We start from the raw sequence: 17,463 nt of genomic DNA, 5'->3' as shown, positions 1-17,463 counted from the left end.
TTGACAGAATCTCAGTTTTTTTCTCTTAAAATCATATTTGTATAATCATTAATCAAGGCTCTTATAAGGAGATTTTGTGTATATTAACAAAGAAGAGGAAAGGGTGACTGGTTTTTGCCCCAGGGATTCAAGAATAGGATGCTTATTGCTTCATAGTGGAAATCAGACTCAGCTTCGACTAAAAATAATTCAAGCAGAGTCAACTAGACTCGGTTTTTGTCGGTAAATTCTAATGTAAGGCAGACCTAACACCATGTGGAACCATTTAATAGCAGGGCTTTCAACTTTTTTTTTTTTTTTTTTTTTTTTTTTTGTGGGGTTGATCGAGGGATAGAAATAACCTATCAGTTTGGAGCAATTGGTATACAGACAGTTAAAACTCTGGAAAGTTCAACGCCCTGCCCACGATGGATGAGAAGATGTAAATCAATGACGCAGGGTCTGAGTGTCTTTTTTGTAGGATTCAAACCCGCATATTTGTTAGGTCATTATACCGACACTCAACTTTTCGACCATTGAGCTATGTCCCGGGCCAAACTCAAACTATAATAGTATAGATGACAGTATTCTGTCAATATTAATATATACTTTGTTGGCTAATCATAATCAACAAAGGTAATAAACACAATGCTCCAAGTACTTGGTAGCATCTTTAGGTAGATGAATCAGTAGAAAGCTTTGCAAAATGTTGTAAACACCCAAGTAGATATATATAACAGAAGAATCTGTGTGTAAATTTAAGCACAATTGGCAAGATTTCAGACATCATAAGACTCTCCCATTTCTTATCAGATTTGGGTCTAGCCAAGATTGATGATTGCCCCTGAAAATCTTGAATCTCAACTCTATAGAAAGTGAGCCTGGAATTACATTGTTCCAATCATAACTGAAGCTTTCTTGACAAACCATTTCCAGAATTATGGACTCCCTAGGAACATAAACTTTAGTGAAAGACTAAATCAAAAGGCCAAAAAGTCAAAAACCATATTCACAGGAGAATCGAAGAGCAGAAACAGAGCTAGCTAGATTAGTAAATTGAAACGAAGCGGTATTTGTGTTTGCTATTCCCGGTTTTCTAGAATGCAAATCTCAAGCATGATAATACTGAGGCGCAGCGGATTGAATCTGAAAGGGCATAATCTGAGATCCAAAGTAAGAAGACTCATGATGCATAGCAGCAGCTCTTTGAATGCCCAGGCTTTGCATTTTATTCATCCCATATGAAGAATCTAGTCCATAAGGAGGGGACATGAACAAATTGGCCTGAGCTGAATTAAGCCCGAGGTGATCCCAGTGAAAGGGCATTTTTTGGTGCCTGGAGACCACGACGGGCTGGTCTGTTGAACCGGGAGGATTCTTAGTGTCGGGGGAAGGCGTCTGGTTCTCGTTGAGGTTCACGGTGGTTATGTCATGAATGCTGGCTCTCCTCTTGTCTTTTCCACCGGAATGCTGGCGAATGAAGAACTTCTGGGCATGGCTAGCGACTTGGGTTGGGGTTCTGGTGATCACAAAATTGCGAGAAATGTTTCTCCAGTCACCTTTTCCATACTTCTTTAAGCCCATCAGAAACAACCTGTTTGTTTGTTTGAGCAAATTATCAAACACCTTGTGAGCTTATTCAGAAAAAAAGAAGAAAGCAATGGATTCATTCGTTACTCACTTGTGTTCTTCCTCAGTCCAGGGAATACCCTTTTTCCGTTCTTGCTCCGGCAGCCGATTCGCCGGGGGTCGCTTCCCTCCGGCCGCGAAACATTGCTTTTGAGCATCAAAAGGATGGCTACATCCCCATTCCAATGTAAAAGCCGAAGCAGAAACAGAAGCAGACCTAGTGGTATTCGCCGGAAAAGGAATCAAATCCATAAGCCCAGCCTCTATGCTACTAATATCATCTTCCAATTCTTTGTATTGCCTCATCACATCCGACACCGTCTTCCCGGGAACCATTTCCGCCACCTTCTTCCACCGGTCCGGCGTGTCCTTGTCGTAGAGAGCAAGAGCATTCTCGAATGCCTTGTTCTCCGCAGGGGTCCATTTGGTGAAGCTCATCGTTTCTTCAAACAACCACCCGGAATTGGATAGATAAGAAGACGCCGCCGGCAATAAAATCTCCATCTCCCCCACTTACGCCAGGAAAATTATATTCTCAGGAGTTGAAGAAGATGAAGAATTTGAGATTTTTCATCGATAAGAATATGTTGAGAAGAAGCAGAGGAAATGTGGAGAGGTGGAGGTTTAACAATGGCAATATCAGTGTTAAATCAAGAGCCCATTTGGTTAAAGGAATCAGAATACTCTATCTTACTATAGCCACCCCCCCACCCTTGAGGAATCTGAAAAAGACTCACCTTTTCAAAATCACACAAAATTCAGCTCACAAAACTTTGCAATTAACAAATTGAAACCCACACCAGACAAAACAATCTCACAATCTCTGGTAAGATCCCCCAACCAAACCTAAACTTTCCCAGAAAACAAAAGTTTTTACAGAATTGGTAACAGAGGAGAGCTGGAATGAGGAACTGATTCTTTCTCCGATCCCTGTGAGAACAACAAACGTTTTACCCTTCAAATCTTCAGATACAGATTGCTTGTATATTTAAATGTAACCGATAGTGCTCAGAATTTCGGGAAGCTTGGGCTTGGGGTTTCTGTAAAGAGAAAAGTGGGAAAGCCTTCTTCTGCTTTCCTGCTTTATTTAATTTCCATTGATGTGAGCTGCTACAAATGATAAAGCAACAAAAAGATAGAGAGAATGAAAAGAAAATAATGTTTAGAGAAAAGATGAGCAAGAGCTTCAAGGAATGAATCTGAAATTCGAGTATGAACATTAAAATCTCGTAATCGGAAAAACCAAAGAGAATAGAGACAAAAACCAAAGAGCCATATTAATAACTGGAGCACAGAAGGGAGGCCTAGCTGGGATGGTAATGCTAATGCTAATGCCAATGGTGGATACCAAATTATTACTTTTTAATTTTTGTTTAAACACTCATAAATTTTAAGAAAATAGTGGTCCGGTTTGGTAAAATAATTAGCTTATTTGATCACTATTAATTATTTAACTTTTAGAAAACAATTAATATAAGTGTTTGGTTAATTAGCCTTTTGTAAGTCCAAAACGTTAATTTAAAAAGTTGTTCAAAACAATTTTTTCAATTAGCTTTTTTGATAAAAGAAATTATATCAAACCGCTATCAGCTAACAACTAATTTACCAAACACCTTTCTACAATCAGCTAATGTTATCAACTAGTTATACCCTCTAATTAACACAATCAGCTAATAGTCATTTACCAAACAGACCAGTATGTGTTTTTATACTTGTACTAAAGCACAAAGAGTCAATACCACCTCCATTAAGGAGAGCAACTTGGTGCCACATCTGTTACCATTTCAAATGGTGGTCACAGGATCGAACCCTAGTAGAAGAGGCAAAAGGTATAACTAGTGCAATAAAATATATCATGTTTAATTATACCTGGTACAAAAGGTATATGTGCCAATCAACTCTTTAAGGGGATGAGAATCATCTAAACTTGCCCACAAAAGGCAAAATTCTCTCACCCTAGGGTCTCACACCCTTGTGCCAATCAACTCCTTAAAAAAAGCCCAACAATTACTATAATTTAAGGGATTGAGAATCATTTGAACTTGCCCACAAAAGGCAAAATTCAATGTTATGCCATGGACTCGTGTCCACTACGACGTCGTTCTGCAATTCGGGAGTAACGGTACCGTTAGTGGCACCGTTTTCCCTCCATCAATCAGATTTTAAAAAAAAATTGTCAAAAGAATTCAGCGACATAAAAATTTGTGAATATACTATTACGTAATTGTTAATATAGAGTTCTGCAGTTGTGAATATAGAGTTCAAGAATTATGAATATAGGGTTTAAAAATTATGAACATAGAGTTCTATAATTATGAACATAGAGTTATGTAATTGTGAATATGTAGTTCAATAATTATGAATATGGAGTTCAAAAATTATGAACATAGAGTTCAGTAATTATAAACATAGACTTCTAGAGTTTAAAAATTATGAACATAGTATAGTTCTGTAATTGTGAATATAGAATTCAATAATTGTGAATATGGAGTTCAAAAATTATGAACATAGAATTCTATAATTATGAACATAGAGTTCAGTAATTATGAACATAGACTTCTATAATTTTGAACATAGAGTGTGGGAAGGAAACTGCCGTATTTGAAGACAAACGTCGTTAACGGCAAAAGAAAGCAATTTTTTTTTAATTGACACGACGTCGTTTTCCACCAAAACGACGCTGTTTTGGAACCGTACCCACCTTGCAAGGTGGACATGGTTCCACAGCATAATTTGCCAGCAAAATTCCTAATGCCCCTAGGACCCTACACTTCCGCTTGACAGAATTATAATTTAAAGAGTTGATGATCATTTGAACTTGTCCACAAAGGATAAATTTCATCACTCCCATGATCCTACACGCTAATCTGACAGGATAGTGGATGACTCAGCGATTTATTAGACTACATCGAGTTTAGTTGAATTGCATATGCGGCTAGGATCATCTTAACTTAAAATCATAAGTTAGCGTCACTTGATAGGAAGGTTTTGAACCTTCATGATAGAATATTATTTATGTTTAGGATCAAGCTACACACCTATATTTTTAACACTCAACACTCCTTACTACATAAGATTAAAAAAAAAAAAAAAAAAAAAAAACTAGTGCCTAACATTTTACCACAACATAATTGCAATGGTGCTTAGCATTTTTTTTATTCGAGTTTTTTTAAATAAAAAAAATAAACAAAAAAATTCAAATAAAAACAACAAAGAGTGCTATCATAGAAAATTCTTATCATTTATACGAGGACAACCTTGCAAGGAGACAATTGATAATAATTGTGTTTATCATATTAGTAGTTAATAATCTGATTATTTTTAAACCCCTTACCTATGCGTGCTGCAAATTAAAATAAAGTAGAGTCAATGACCCCTTTCTTTTGGTACTACTTATTTTTATGTGCACTACATTGTGAGTTGTATCTAATATTAAAATATAATTAATTTTTTTCTTTCAAGGAAGTAAATTTATTATCAATTAAATAAGTAAATATTAGTAAACTAATATCACATTAAAATACACTATCTTATAAAAATAATAGTATCAAAGAAATATTTAAAAATGGTAAAAAAAAAAAAAGCAAAAAAGAAGTGAATAAATAAATAAATAATAAAAAGATATAGTACTATTGATTGGAAAACAAAAATGAAAGAAGTTGAATAGATTTTGATATTTTAATTTTCATTTTCATTTTTCAATGTCAGTTAACAATATTATAACAAAAAGAAGTTCAATAGATATTTTTCAATATTGGTTAATAATATTAGTTAATAATATTATAATGGAAAGAGTGAATTTAAACAAAAAAAAATAGAAATTAGAACTACTGACTATCTGACTTCCTATGTGAGAGAGTCAGATAGTCATAATTTCTTAATTACATAAACTAATAAAAATTATTCAATAATTGATCAATTAAAATATATCACGTGAACATTTTAATAAAAAATTTTAACACATCGAATTTTATTCTTCTAAAATCTTTAAAAATGGTTTCTAGTTTTGCCAAATCCAAGTTTAATTCGGAGTGGTAGATTAGTTACTGATGTTGTGGGACCCACTTGTCTTCCTCAACCATCTTCATTGGTCCATAGCCGGTCTGTGTCGAAGTTTGGATACTACTGTTCCAAAAATGCGGGACCCTCGATGTGGTCCCTACCGCATGTAGGCAGCTAAGCATAATTAATTAAAAAATATTTGGTAGATTCTCATTTTATACTTTCAACTTTTACTCACTTTTACATTATGCACGTTAGAACTCATAATTAAGATTTAAGAGTCAGCTTTTTTTTTTTCCTTTTTTTTTTTTTTTTTGAAATTGAGATCGGAAGTCAAGATCCAATCTTATATTTTTAGTGAATTTTAGAGAAAATATTATACACTATTGTATATTTTAACTTTAAAGTGAATATCGAGTGCAAAATTTTTACTCCTACTAGACTTGAAATATGAACTTTTAGTTTATAAACATAGTAAAATTTTATAATGTAAAAAAAAACTAATATATAAAGTAAGATAATTTGGGAGGGTATTCCGAGTAGTGGGTACCTCGTAGGACCTCGACCCGCCTACTCGGATTATATTTTTATGAATAACTATCATTTTATTTATAAAAATGTCACAACATTATGTGTGTATGCGCGGGTGAAAGTACATGTTAGGTCCTTGTACTATATATATATTTTCAATTTAGTTCTTGTACCTAAAATTTAAATTTGTTCAATTTAATCATTGTAGTTTAAGATTTAAGGCCTTGTTTGGCAATCAGCGGTTAGCGGTAGCGGATTGTGTTAGCTTTTAGCAAATAGCGGATTGTGTTAGCGAGTTTGACTAGCAGATTGTGTTAGCGAGTTTGACTAGCAGATAGTGTTAGCGAATTTGACTAGCAGATTGTGTTAGCGGTTTGTAAAAAGATGTTTAGTAAAATTAGCGATTTAGATTAGCGGTTAACATGTAAAATAACCTAAAGGGTATAATAATAATAATAATAATAATAATAATAATAATAATAATAATAATAGTGGTGGTGGTGGTGGTGGTGGTGAGAAAATTTAAAAAAAAAAAAAAACATAAAAATAAAAGGGAACCGGTGCGACTCCCCTTTGTTTCCCCACTTATCCCACATCGATGGGAGAAGTGGGGAATGGACCCTTGAAGCTCCTATAAAAGGAGCCTCAAGGCTCTATGTTTTAATTGATTTGCCCATCCATTGGGCAAACGGATGTGCATGCTTCTTAATTAAGGAGCCTATAGTTTTTTTTTTGTTTTTTTTTTTTAATATGTTAAGGGCGTTTTTGGGAAAGAAACTCTTTCCCCAAAACGCTGCATTTTGCAACATTTGCAATATTGGTGGTTTGGAGCAAATCGCTGCTCCAAATTGCCATTTTACCAAACAACAATTTCGGTGGTGGATTCGCCATTTACCAAACATGTCCTTATGCAGGACAATATTTACCAAATAGTTCTCTATCATAAGGCTACTCATTAGTCTTAGTATATAGGTGTAAGAAATAAGTAATATTCTTATTCTACTGAAATATTAAAATATAAGGGTCCGTTTGGAAAGCAGGAAAATGACTTCTGGAAAATGTTTTCTGGAAAATGAGTCATTTTCTGGAAAACATTTTCCTTTCCAGTGTTTGGTTGCATTATGGAAAACTGTTTTTCTGTGTTTGGTTCATTTTCTGGAAAATGAGTAGAATTGTATAATTAAACATTTTAATTATTTTATTTAAAATATTACAACATGTATAATAATATATAATAATATAATATTAATTTTAAATATAATAAAAAATAGCTATGTTTTTCAAAAAAAAAAAAAAAAAACTAATAACATATCAAAAATATTATGGTGGTGGTGGTGGTGTAGTGGTAGTGGTGTTATTCGTTATATAATAATAATAATAACAATAATAATAACAATAATAATAATAATAATAATAATAATAATAATAATAATAATAATAATAATAATAATAATAATAATAATTGGTGGTGGTATGACGGTGGTGGTGTGGTGGCGGTGGTATGGTGGTGGTGGCGACGGTGGTGGTTGCGGTGGTATGGTCGTGGAGGTGGCGCGGCGGCGGTGTGATGGTGGTGGCGGTGGTTGCGGTGGTATGATGGTGGCAGCGGCGACGGTGGTTGCGGTAGTATGCTGGTGGTGGCGGCGACGACGGTAGTGGTGTTGGTGTGATGGTGGTGGTAGTATGACGGTGGTGGCAGTGGTCGTGTGGTTGCGATGGTGGTGGTGGTGGTGGCTGCGACAGTGGTTGCGGTGGTATGGTGGTGGTGGTGGCGGCGGCGGTGGTATGATGGTGGTGGCGGCGACGGCGGTGGCGGTGTGATGGCGGTGGTGTGGTGGTGGTGGCGGTGGTATGGTGGTGATGGCGGTGGCGGTGGTATGGTGGTAGTGGTGGCGGCGATGGTGGTTGTGGTGGTATGGTGGTGGTGGCGGTGGTAGCGGCGACAGTGGTTGTAGTGGTATGGTGGTGGTGGCGGCGACGGTGGTTGCGGTGGTATGGTGGCGGTGGTTGCGGTGGTATGGTGGTGATGGCGGCAGCGGTGGTATGGTGGTAGTGGTGGCGGCGACGGTGGTTGCGGTGGTATGGTGGTGGTGGTGGTGGTGGCGGCAGCGATGGTGTGGTGGTGGTGGCGGCGGCGATGGTGGCGGTGGTATGGTGGTGGTGGTGGTGGTTGCGGTGTTTGTGGTGGTTGTGGTGGTGGTGTGATGGTGGCGGGGGTATAGTGGTGGTGGCGGCGGCAATAGTGGTGGTGATGGTGGTATGGTGTTGATGATGTTGGTGGTGGTGTGATGTTGGTGTAAAAGTTGGAAAATGACTTCCCCCCAAAAAAAGGGGAAGTCATTTTCCTCCAAAACAAGCCTATTTTCCAAAGTCAACGGAAAATGATTTCCGTTGACTTGATTTTCCAGGCACATCCAAACACTGGAAACTTGGAAAATGATTTCCAGAACTCATTTTCCAGGTTTCCAAACACACCCTAAAATAGAAAGAGGCATTCAGATGCGCTTAGTAATATAAAATAGGAAAAGACAAAAATAAAATCAGTTGTTAATGTAAACAAAAAAAAAATTGTGTTAGATATTTCTTTACAATACTAATTGGTAGTTTATTCAACACATAAAATTAATTTTATTTTTTATAAAATAAGCTAGGGCAATCTAACAAATAGCTACAGTTGTGTGGACCACGGTCCAAAACATCGTCGTGAATATTATGAGTAAAAATAATGTACATTATGTTTTAGAATAATGTACATTATGTGTTAGAATAACGTACATTATGCGTTAGAATAATGTACATTACGTGTTAGAATAATGTACATTATGTGTTAAAATAATGTACATTACATGTTTAGAATAATGAAACATCTGATGTAACATAATGTATATTATATTTTAAAATAATGTATATTATGCTTTAGAATAATGTACATTATGAGTTATAAAAATGTATGTTGCAGTTGGGCGCACGAAAAAAAATAAAATTAAGCAAAACGACGTCATTTTTTTTTTTTTTTTTTTTTTTTTACCATTGGTTTAGAAGGAGCCACGACAGTGGCTAACTTTGTTAAGGATGCAAGAATTGAGGATGATTTTTCATTAAATCTTATAATTTTGTCTTTTATAATTTTGTCTTTTATAATGGTCGACATCAAGGATTGCAAAACATTCTCTCATGAGTGGCTCAAATTAAACTAACCCATGAACCGGCCCATATCATATCATTCACACCTATTAAGTATTTATGAGCTCCATATTATAACATGAGAATCCCAATAAGATTCAATGTTACGTGTGTAGAATGAATAAGAATGTGATTTTAGTATAGCAATTGTCATCTACAATCTATTCAACATACAAATTCTTTTAAAGATAGTATCATGTATTAGAACTACAAAGTATCGCACAAAGTCACGAGTTGCATTACACTCCAAAAACTCAATTCAATACATTTAAACTAATATTCATACTTTAACAGCACGTTTGGTTCACGGAATGAATTTTGAGGTAATAGGAATGCTATTCCATAAGGAATGAAATATGCAATGAATAGAATAGGAATTGTATTTTATTGTTTGGTTCGTGGAAGGAATAGACTTTAGGAATTATATTACAGTGTTTGGTTGATTTAAGGAATATAAATGAAATATGTTTTAAAAGACATAAATACCCTTATAAAAATATGTGATGGTGGATATGGTGGTGGTGGTGGTGCTGGGGTGGTAGTGGTGGTGGTGGCGGTGGCAGTGGTGGGGGCGACGGTGGTGGTGGTGACGGTGACGGTTGACGGTGACGGTTGTGGCAGTGGTGGTGGGGGCGGCGACGGTTGTGGTGGCGGTGGTGCTGCTGGGTGGTGGTTCTGGTGGCGGTGGTGGTGGTGGCGGCTGCGGAGGCGATGGTGGTGATGGTAGTGGTGGCAGTGGTGGTGCTGGGGTGGTAGTGGTGGTGGTGGCGGTGGCAGTGGTGGGGGCGGCGGTGGTGGTGGGGGCGACAACGGTTGTGGCGATGGTGGTGGCGGCGGTGATGGTTGTGGTGGTGACGACGGTGGTGAAATAGGATAAATTTATATATAGGATAAAAAAATTAGGTTAAAGAAAATGGTAAAAAAGAAAATAGATTCTAAAATCTATTCCTGAGCGTTCAGTAATAGGCTAATACCAGGGGGGACCCTAGTAATAGCTATTACCTTATTTGAGGTAATAGGCTATTACCAGGAATATTATTCCGGGTAATAGAAATAGTTACCAAATAAAGGAATAGGCCTATTACTGGGAATGCTATGTCATTCTCGGCCTATTCCGTGAAACAAACAGGCCATAAAAGGTAAAACTAAGCTAAGACTCATAAGAGGGAAGGAGTTAGTAATACTTATTGACCACCCTAGGAAACAAAATTCCATCCTTGCCTTACAAAAAATTGTCACTTAGCTTAGCACAACCATTATTGATCACATTTTTTTGGTCCATGGAGGTGCAACCAGGCTATAAGTAGGCTTGCACTCCATGAATACAAGTTGTGCTTTCGAAGATATACGAGGAAAGCTCAACAACTCTCTTGGAATTTTGAATGCCATAGTAGCATCAATATCAGCAGATTCCTGGATAACAATTTTCTCTAGTGTAGGGGATTTTGAGAGCAATGCTTTCACAAAATGCATTTCTACCATGGATCCACTAAAGGACTCAATCTTTATTGTCTTAAGCATCTTCAAATCTTGATTGATAAAGCAACTGTCTGGATCCCTCGTAAGTCTCAAAGCAGTGTCATCCCACCCACTCGGCTATAACTCAACAAGAACGAAAAACACATACAACCGTTTTTATAACTTCGTGTATCTTTTTACTATTTTTATATCTAAACTACTAAGTTTATTTTTAAAAATTAACAATTTAGTTATTATATTTAAGTATATATTTAAGTATTTCTATTATTTTATGTTTTATTATCACTAATTAATTTTATTATTTTATTATGTGTAAGTAATTTAATAATTATTTATTTAAAAAAATAATAAGATGATAAGTGGTGGGTACCCGTAATGGGAACCCGCACCCGGTGGGGCTGGGGGTGGGTGGAGAAAATATATGTTTGGTCGGGTGATCTAATGGATGTAGCTCTCCCCGACTCACACCCGACCCATTGTCATCCTACCCATGACAACTATGTTAAAACTGTAATGTAAATTTTAATTTTAATTTAGAGTTAAAAGAAAAAAAAAAAAAGAGTTCATGAAATGATTACAAAATAAATGCATTTGAATATATTAAATTAAATGTGAAATAACTTTTAAAACACAAAGTTAAATGTGCAAAAATAAAACGGTCAAAGTACCTTCGAGATCCCTATACTATGACTCTGTTTGGAAGAACTTATTTAGGAGCTTATAGCTTATTTTAAGCTACTAATAAGCTATAAGTTCTGTTTGGTAATGTTTCCAAAATAAGCTCCTAGCTTAAAATAGAGCTTATTTTGGAACACTACCTTAGGTAGCTTTTCAAAATAAGCTCCTAGCTTCCTAACTTTTTTTTTTCCATAATTTACCCTTCACAATTAAAACCATTTTCTCTTCTCCTTCATCCGCAACTTTCACTGCATATATTATTATTATTATTATTATTATTATTATTATTATTATTATTATTATTATTATTATTATTATTGTTATTGTTATTGTTATTGTTATTGTTATTGTTATTGTTATTGTTATTGTTATTGTTATTGTTATTATTACTATTATTACTATTACTATTATTACTATTATTACTATTATTACTATTATTACTATTATTACTATTATTATTATTATTACTATTATTACTATTATTATTATTATTATTATTATTATTATTATTATTATGATTATTATTAGATTTGCAACAATATTGCTACTTCATTATGAGATGTTAGATCATGATTACCGTAATAGTTTTATTTTAAAATGTTAATTTTTTTAAAGACAAAATGTTGAATTTTAATATGTAAACAAACTAATTTAAATTTTATGAAGATGCCCTTTTTAGTCTTTACATTTATCAGCTTATCAAAAAGCTAATTTTACCAAACACTTTCAATCATAACAGCTAGCTTAATAGCTCTTCAGTTTTCAGCTCCGAGCTTATAGCTTTTCAGCTAGGTTTGCCAAACAGAGCCTATAACGTTTTGTTCAATTTAGTCCTTATACCTTTATTTTGTTCAATTTAATCACTACACTTTCAAAAGTGGTGCAATTGAGGACAATAGTTAACAGTGTTAATATTATCGTTAACTTAGGTTACTTAGCGGTGACAATATTTATATTCCTACTCATATATTACTTTATAAATATTTAAAATTAATTATTTTTACCACCAATATATTAAATTAATAAGTCCAAAATAAATAATTACAACCATATTCCTAATGAGATTTGGAAAACTGTCCTTAGTTTCACCACTTTTTAAAGTAGAGGGACTAAATTGAACAGAATAAAGGTATAAGGACTAAATTGAATAAAACACTATAGTACATGGACTTCATAGGTACTTTAATCAAATAAAACTTGTGAAGTAGATATATAATTTCAAAGAATATATAAAAGTAAATTGAAATTACATCCTTAGAATATTCTCTAGCCCCAAAGTTTTCCTCTTTTCTCATTGCATTTATTAAGCCTAAAAAAAATAATAATTATAATCTTTATCATATTCATATTTCAATCATACAAACATTATTCAAAACTTACTCGTATAAAATTTGCACTTATAGAAAAAGTAACCCTTTGTCGAATTCTTATTCATATTCTCTTCATATTCATGCCCGTTATACATTTCTTTATCATATTCATTCAAAACAGCTTTTCAAAAGCTACACATTACAAATTTGCACCTACACAAGAAGTAACTCTTTCTCATATTCATATTTGTAGCTATCATAAATTTCTTTCTCATATTCATTTACGTTAATACAAAAAAGTTTTCCAACAGTTACACATGAAATTTTCACTTATATAAGAAATTAGTTTTTATTGCCAAAGACATTAGAATACATAATAACATTATTCATGTGCTTTGCAGATATGTGCAAGGGAAAATCCGGGCAATGGGGCAGTTGCCTCCCTCCCCCACCCCCATTATGTGTGTGTATAGTATATAGTATATGATTTAATATAGATACATGCATAATTTATTATATTACATATAAAAGTTATTAAAAGTTGAGGTAGCTTAATTAGTCAATAGTGAGTTTTTATTATAAAAGATTTAGAGATCAAATCTTGCTGCTAGCCACATTTTGAAGTCTTTTCTTTTATTTTTCGCCCCCATTGATCATAATTTATGGCCCCGCCCTTCTAGGTATGTGTATATTAATTGTTTTGAGTGTCAGTATTATTATGTATTAATTTTTTTTATTGTATCAAATATTATAACAGAATGTACATATTGCATAACAGAATACACATAAACGTAACAAAACGACGTCGTTTTGGACATGGCGGGACACACAATGCATTGTACACCCTGGTGCACGATATAACGATTGCCAAAATTCTTCAATTTAGTCCCCAACTATGCATTTTTTACCCGAAATTGTCCTAAAGTCAAAGTCTCATTTTTAAGACTTAAAACTGAAGACAGATTTGTAATTTCACTTCTTGGGTGGAGAGTTTGTGCTTGTTGTATTGTTGGAAAACGGCCGAGAATGAAGGGTAGTTTAGGTTTCCGACGTGGCCGGCGCGTTTGGTGTCGCGGCAATCGACGTATTTTCTGGTGACGACGTGGATGTTGTTGGTGGTGTAGTTGGAGTTGCAGAGGAAATCGACGTAGTCGTACGAGGATATGTTGTAGACCAGCCGGGGATTCATCGCTTTCTGGGGATGAACGTGGCCGGAGCCAAAATCCATCACGGTTGATGAGTTTCCGGTGCTCTCGAGTCTCGACCGTCATTGTTTTGCCGCGGTTGTCGACGGTTACGCCGTCGTCATCAGCGCAGACCGGATCGCCACCGGGCTCCAGTTTGGGTGTGCCGTGCGGTGTCCGTGCAACGCCTGTGCCACGGAGTTTAGAACGAGTTAATCAAATTAAGAGATATATGTTTTTGATAGATGGAGGCAATACACATTACAATCATACAATTCAAGTACACTTAGTTGCTTCTATCATCTCTTCATCTGTATATATAGAGAGAATCTCCTCTTTAGATCTTCCCACACTTCTTTGGCCCTGTCCAGATGCATGATACAATGCGCAATAGTAGGGTAAACAGACTTAAAAAACCAGGAACATACCAAACTAGTATAATGGAATCAAATCGATAATAAGTATATAGTATGGATATATAATATAATGCTAACTTTAAGCAGAAAGTAGTACAGTACATTTGATTTTGAAGCCTGGCCTCTTTGTTTATATTTTGGTACAGAGAAGTACGTATGCTGCTGCCCTTAACTACAAAGCTGTTATTAAATTTTAATTATAATAGTGTTAAAATACAATCTGCTTTGCATTGCATGTGGCCACACTCAATTTGTACAATTGTACTACAACTATATGCAATAGGTGATATATCAAAATAGGAGAGAATTCTGGTACTACCATTTGTACTGCTATTCTATTCTATTCTATTAAAGTTGTATTGGTGGGCAGTGAAACTTTGGAGGCATATTTAAGAGAAATCTTGGCTAAGTAATATGTGAACATAGTAATTTGATTGTCCTGTGACTTTGATACTTGCCATTTTGTTTATTAGGGATAGTGGGTGACGCGCGGGAACTATTAGCTTCATTCATGGTTTCTTTCTCGACATTCTATAGTAGTGAGAGCATTGAAAAGAAAAGTAACTATTGTTCATTTGCATGAAGAGAATGAGAAAGAAGAAGTGATTCTCAAGCGACAACAAACTAAAAAGACACAAAAGCAAAGAGTCTTAATTAATTGCTTCCAAACGAAGCCTAAACCATCTTCATTCAACCCCATATCTATAACCAATATAATAGCAAACAATCTTTAATCCATTCACAATCATCCAAAACAAGCTTCTCAAGATATATAGACAGCTATTACGAAAGAGTAAAACTTTTCATCTCGTCTTGTCTTGTTAGTGTAGCGCACAAAGGACCTATCTAGAAGGTAGTAAGAATGTCAACCGTTTGGAGAGTTAGGACCTATCTAGAAGGTAGTAAGAATGTCAACCGTTTGGAGAGTTAAACTTAAAACTTTATGGTTATTCAGCCAACCGTTTGGAGAGTTAGGACCTATCTAGAAGGTAGTAAGAATGTCAACCGTTTGGAGAGTTAAACTTAAAACTTTATGGTTATTCAGCCAGCGACTAATTTCAAAGTTTTTTGTCAAAACAAATTATTTATTCACTTTTTGAGAATTTGGTTTATACACAAATCATATCACAATCTATTCAACATACATTCTTTTATAGATAGTATAGTATTAGAACTGCAAAGTATCGCACAAAGTCACAAGTTGCATTATAGTCCATAACTTAATTCAATACATTTGAACTAAATGTTCATACTTAAAAGTTAAAACTAAGGCAGTTCATAGATGTCAGAGATAAAGACTCATAAGGGGTAAGGAGTAATACTTATTGACCAGCCTAGGAAACAAAATTCCATCCTACAAAAAATTGTCACTTAGCTTCTAGGCTTTCTAGCACAACCATTATTGATCACATTTTTATGGTCCATGGAGGTGCAATCAGGCTATACTTAGACTTGCACTCCATGAATACAAGTTGTGCCTTCGGAGATATACGAGGAAAGCTCAACAACTCTCTTGGAATTTTGAATGCCATAGTAGCATCAATATTAGCTGATTCCTGGATAACAATTTTCTCTAGTGCAGGGGATTTTGAGAGCAATGCTTTCACAAAATGCATTTCTAATATGGATCCACTAAAGGACTCAATCTTTATTGTCTTAAGCATCTTCAAATCTTGATTGATAAAGCAACCGTCCCTCACAAGTCTCAAAGCAGTGCCATCCCACTCACTCGGCTATAACTCAACAAGAATGAAAAAACACATACAACCATGAGGGAATTTGAGGGAAAAAAAAAACACAAACACGATTTCAGTAGGGTTCATGTCTTACCAGCGTGTCTGTTTCTATAATAATCTCCAGTTCGCATAGGTTGGGGGATCTCTGAAGCAATTCCAAAGCACTAGTGATCTGCTTCCCCCGACCAAAGTTCAAATCATAGATCGTGATTACTTGCAGATTCCTTGCTGTTGGGAACGCCTGTGTGGCTACTGCAACATCATTAATCTTTGAGACAGTAAAGGAAACAAAAATTAGCCATGAGAAGAACTCTAGCCATATGGAATTTCCGACCACCTAAAGTAACAAAAAGTGAGGGTTTTTCCGGATATCAAAAGTGGTGGGAACGAACTTTCAACTTGATTTAAGATCACTTTCCGTTGATCGAAAATTTCATAATTTCCAGTAGTAAAGAAAAAAGAAACAAAATTCCCTAGCGGCCAAACAGCGAATTAGGTTAGATGGAGGGTAAAATAAAAAGTAGATATCTTTGTGTACTTGGATTAAGATGCAGAAAGTAAAGATTCATTCTCACCCATAATAAATGACCATTTATGCAAAGAGTCTTAATTGGTCTCAGATGAGGCGACAACCAACTCCGTTCAACCGCACAAAAACAACGTGCCAAATCCAAGCTTTTAAGTTTTGGAGCAATGATCTTAAAATAATTGATCCCAACACAACAACGGAAAGCAAGCTTCCCAAGATTAGAGATAACTCCCCCATTAATTCTACTCTTAAAATCAACATCATGGAAAACTAATGATGTAACACTAGGAAATACACAACCAGCATTTATCGGGCAATCAAAATCAAAACCGCCCAGTTTCAATTGCTTAATTGTTCGGCACGAGACTATACAAGACGGCAGCCTATACTTTTTTCCACTTATACTGATATTAAGCTCCTCAACGCCATTTCTTGATAGATAACGGCACCAACGATCTAAGTCAGACTGCTGCGGCTTAGGATCTTCCGGCAAGAAATATGTAAAGTAAATTTCTTAACCTGACCAGCACGGTGCAAGAGAATGTCATTTATGGTGCTCACGAGCGCCACGCGTTTATCACCTTCGCATTTTCTAAGACATTTGAAGAAATGGGTATTGAAATCAAGTCGTCCATGGCGCAACCAAACATCTTTCCAGTCAGTCGAGAGTAGAGCAGTTCTAGCAGCGTCTGGAGTGGGCAAACACTCTAAAATCTTTTCCTTTACATCGTCTGGAAGCTGACTTATCATATCCTTTCTGGCAGCCGATGTGGTTTTGCTTCGACGATAAATATGTAAACTAGCCAT

General features: G+C 35.4%; 2 protein-coding genes across 2 annotated transcripts; both read right to left on the bottom strand.

Moving 5' to 3' along the window:
* Window positions 1–686: 686 nt before the first annotated feature.
* LOC109182933 (transcription factor DIVARICATA-like) lies at window positions 687–2,898 on the bottom strand. The gene is made up of 2 exons (XM_019333190.1): window positions 1,661–2,898; window positions 687–1,573 (listed from the first exon to the last, which is right to left on the bottom strand). The coding sequence occupies exons 1-2, from the start codon at window positions 2,110–2,112 to the stop codon at window positions 1,090–1,092; spliced, it is 936 nt and encodes a 311-aa protein (XP_019188735.1). The 5' UTR covers window positions 2,113–2,898; the 3' UTR covers window positions 687–1,089.
* Window positions 2,899–10,518: 7,620 nt separating this feature from the next.
* Window positions 10,519–17,463, bottom strand: LOC109182652. The gene is made up of 3 exons (XM_019332804.1): window positions 17,176–17,463; window positions 16,222–16,464; window positions 10,519–10,920 (listed from the first exon to the last, which is right to left on the bottom strand). Exons 1-3 carry the CDS (start codon window positions 17,461–17,463, stop codon window positions 10,588–10,590), a joined length of 864 nt encoding a protein of 287 aa, XP_019188349.1. The 3' UTR covers window positions 10,519–10,587.

This window comes from Ipomoea nil, unplaced genomic scaffold (assembly GCF_001879475.1).
Source record: "Ipomoea nil cultivar Tokyo-kokei standard unplaced genomic scaffold, Asagao_1.1 scaffold1074, whole genome shotgun sequence".
In the NCBI taxonomy this organism is placed as follows: Eukaryota; Viridiplantae; Streptophyta; class Magnoliopsida; order Solanales; family Convolvulaceae; genus Ipomoea; species Ipomoea nil.
Note: the sequence above shows the minus strand (reverse complement) of the source record. Positions and strands in the feature narration are given on the sequence as shown.

What these genes read in the sequence shown, in the direction of transcription:
- LOC109182933 (XM_019333190.1), bottom strand. Translation starts at nt 2,112, where the DNA reads ATGGAGATTTTATTGCCGGCGGCGTCTTCTTATCTATCCAATTCCGGG. An exon ending in TGGACTGAGGAAGAACACAA is followed by an intron (nt 1,574 to 1,660) that starts GTGAGTAACGAA and finishes ACAAACAAACAG; the next exon opens with GTTGTTTCTGATGGGCTTAA.
- LOC109182652 (XM_019332804.1), bottom strand. Translation starts at nt 17,463, where the DNA reads ATGGCTAGTTTACATATTTATCGTCGAAGCAAAACCACATCGGCTGCC. An exon ending in TCTTGCACCGTGCTGGTCAG is followed by an intron (nt 16,465 to 17,175) that starts GTTAAGAAATTT and finishes TTGTTACTTTAG; the next exon opens with GTGGTCGGAAATTCCATATG. An exon ending in TTATAGAAACAGACACGCTG is followed by an intron (nt 10,921 to 16,221) that starts GTAAGACATGAA and finishes GTTGAGTTATAG; the next exon opens with CCGAGTGGGTGGGATGACAC.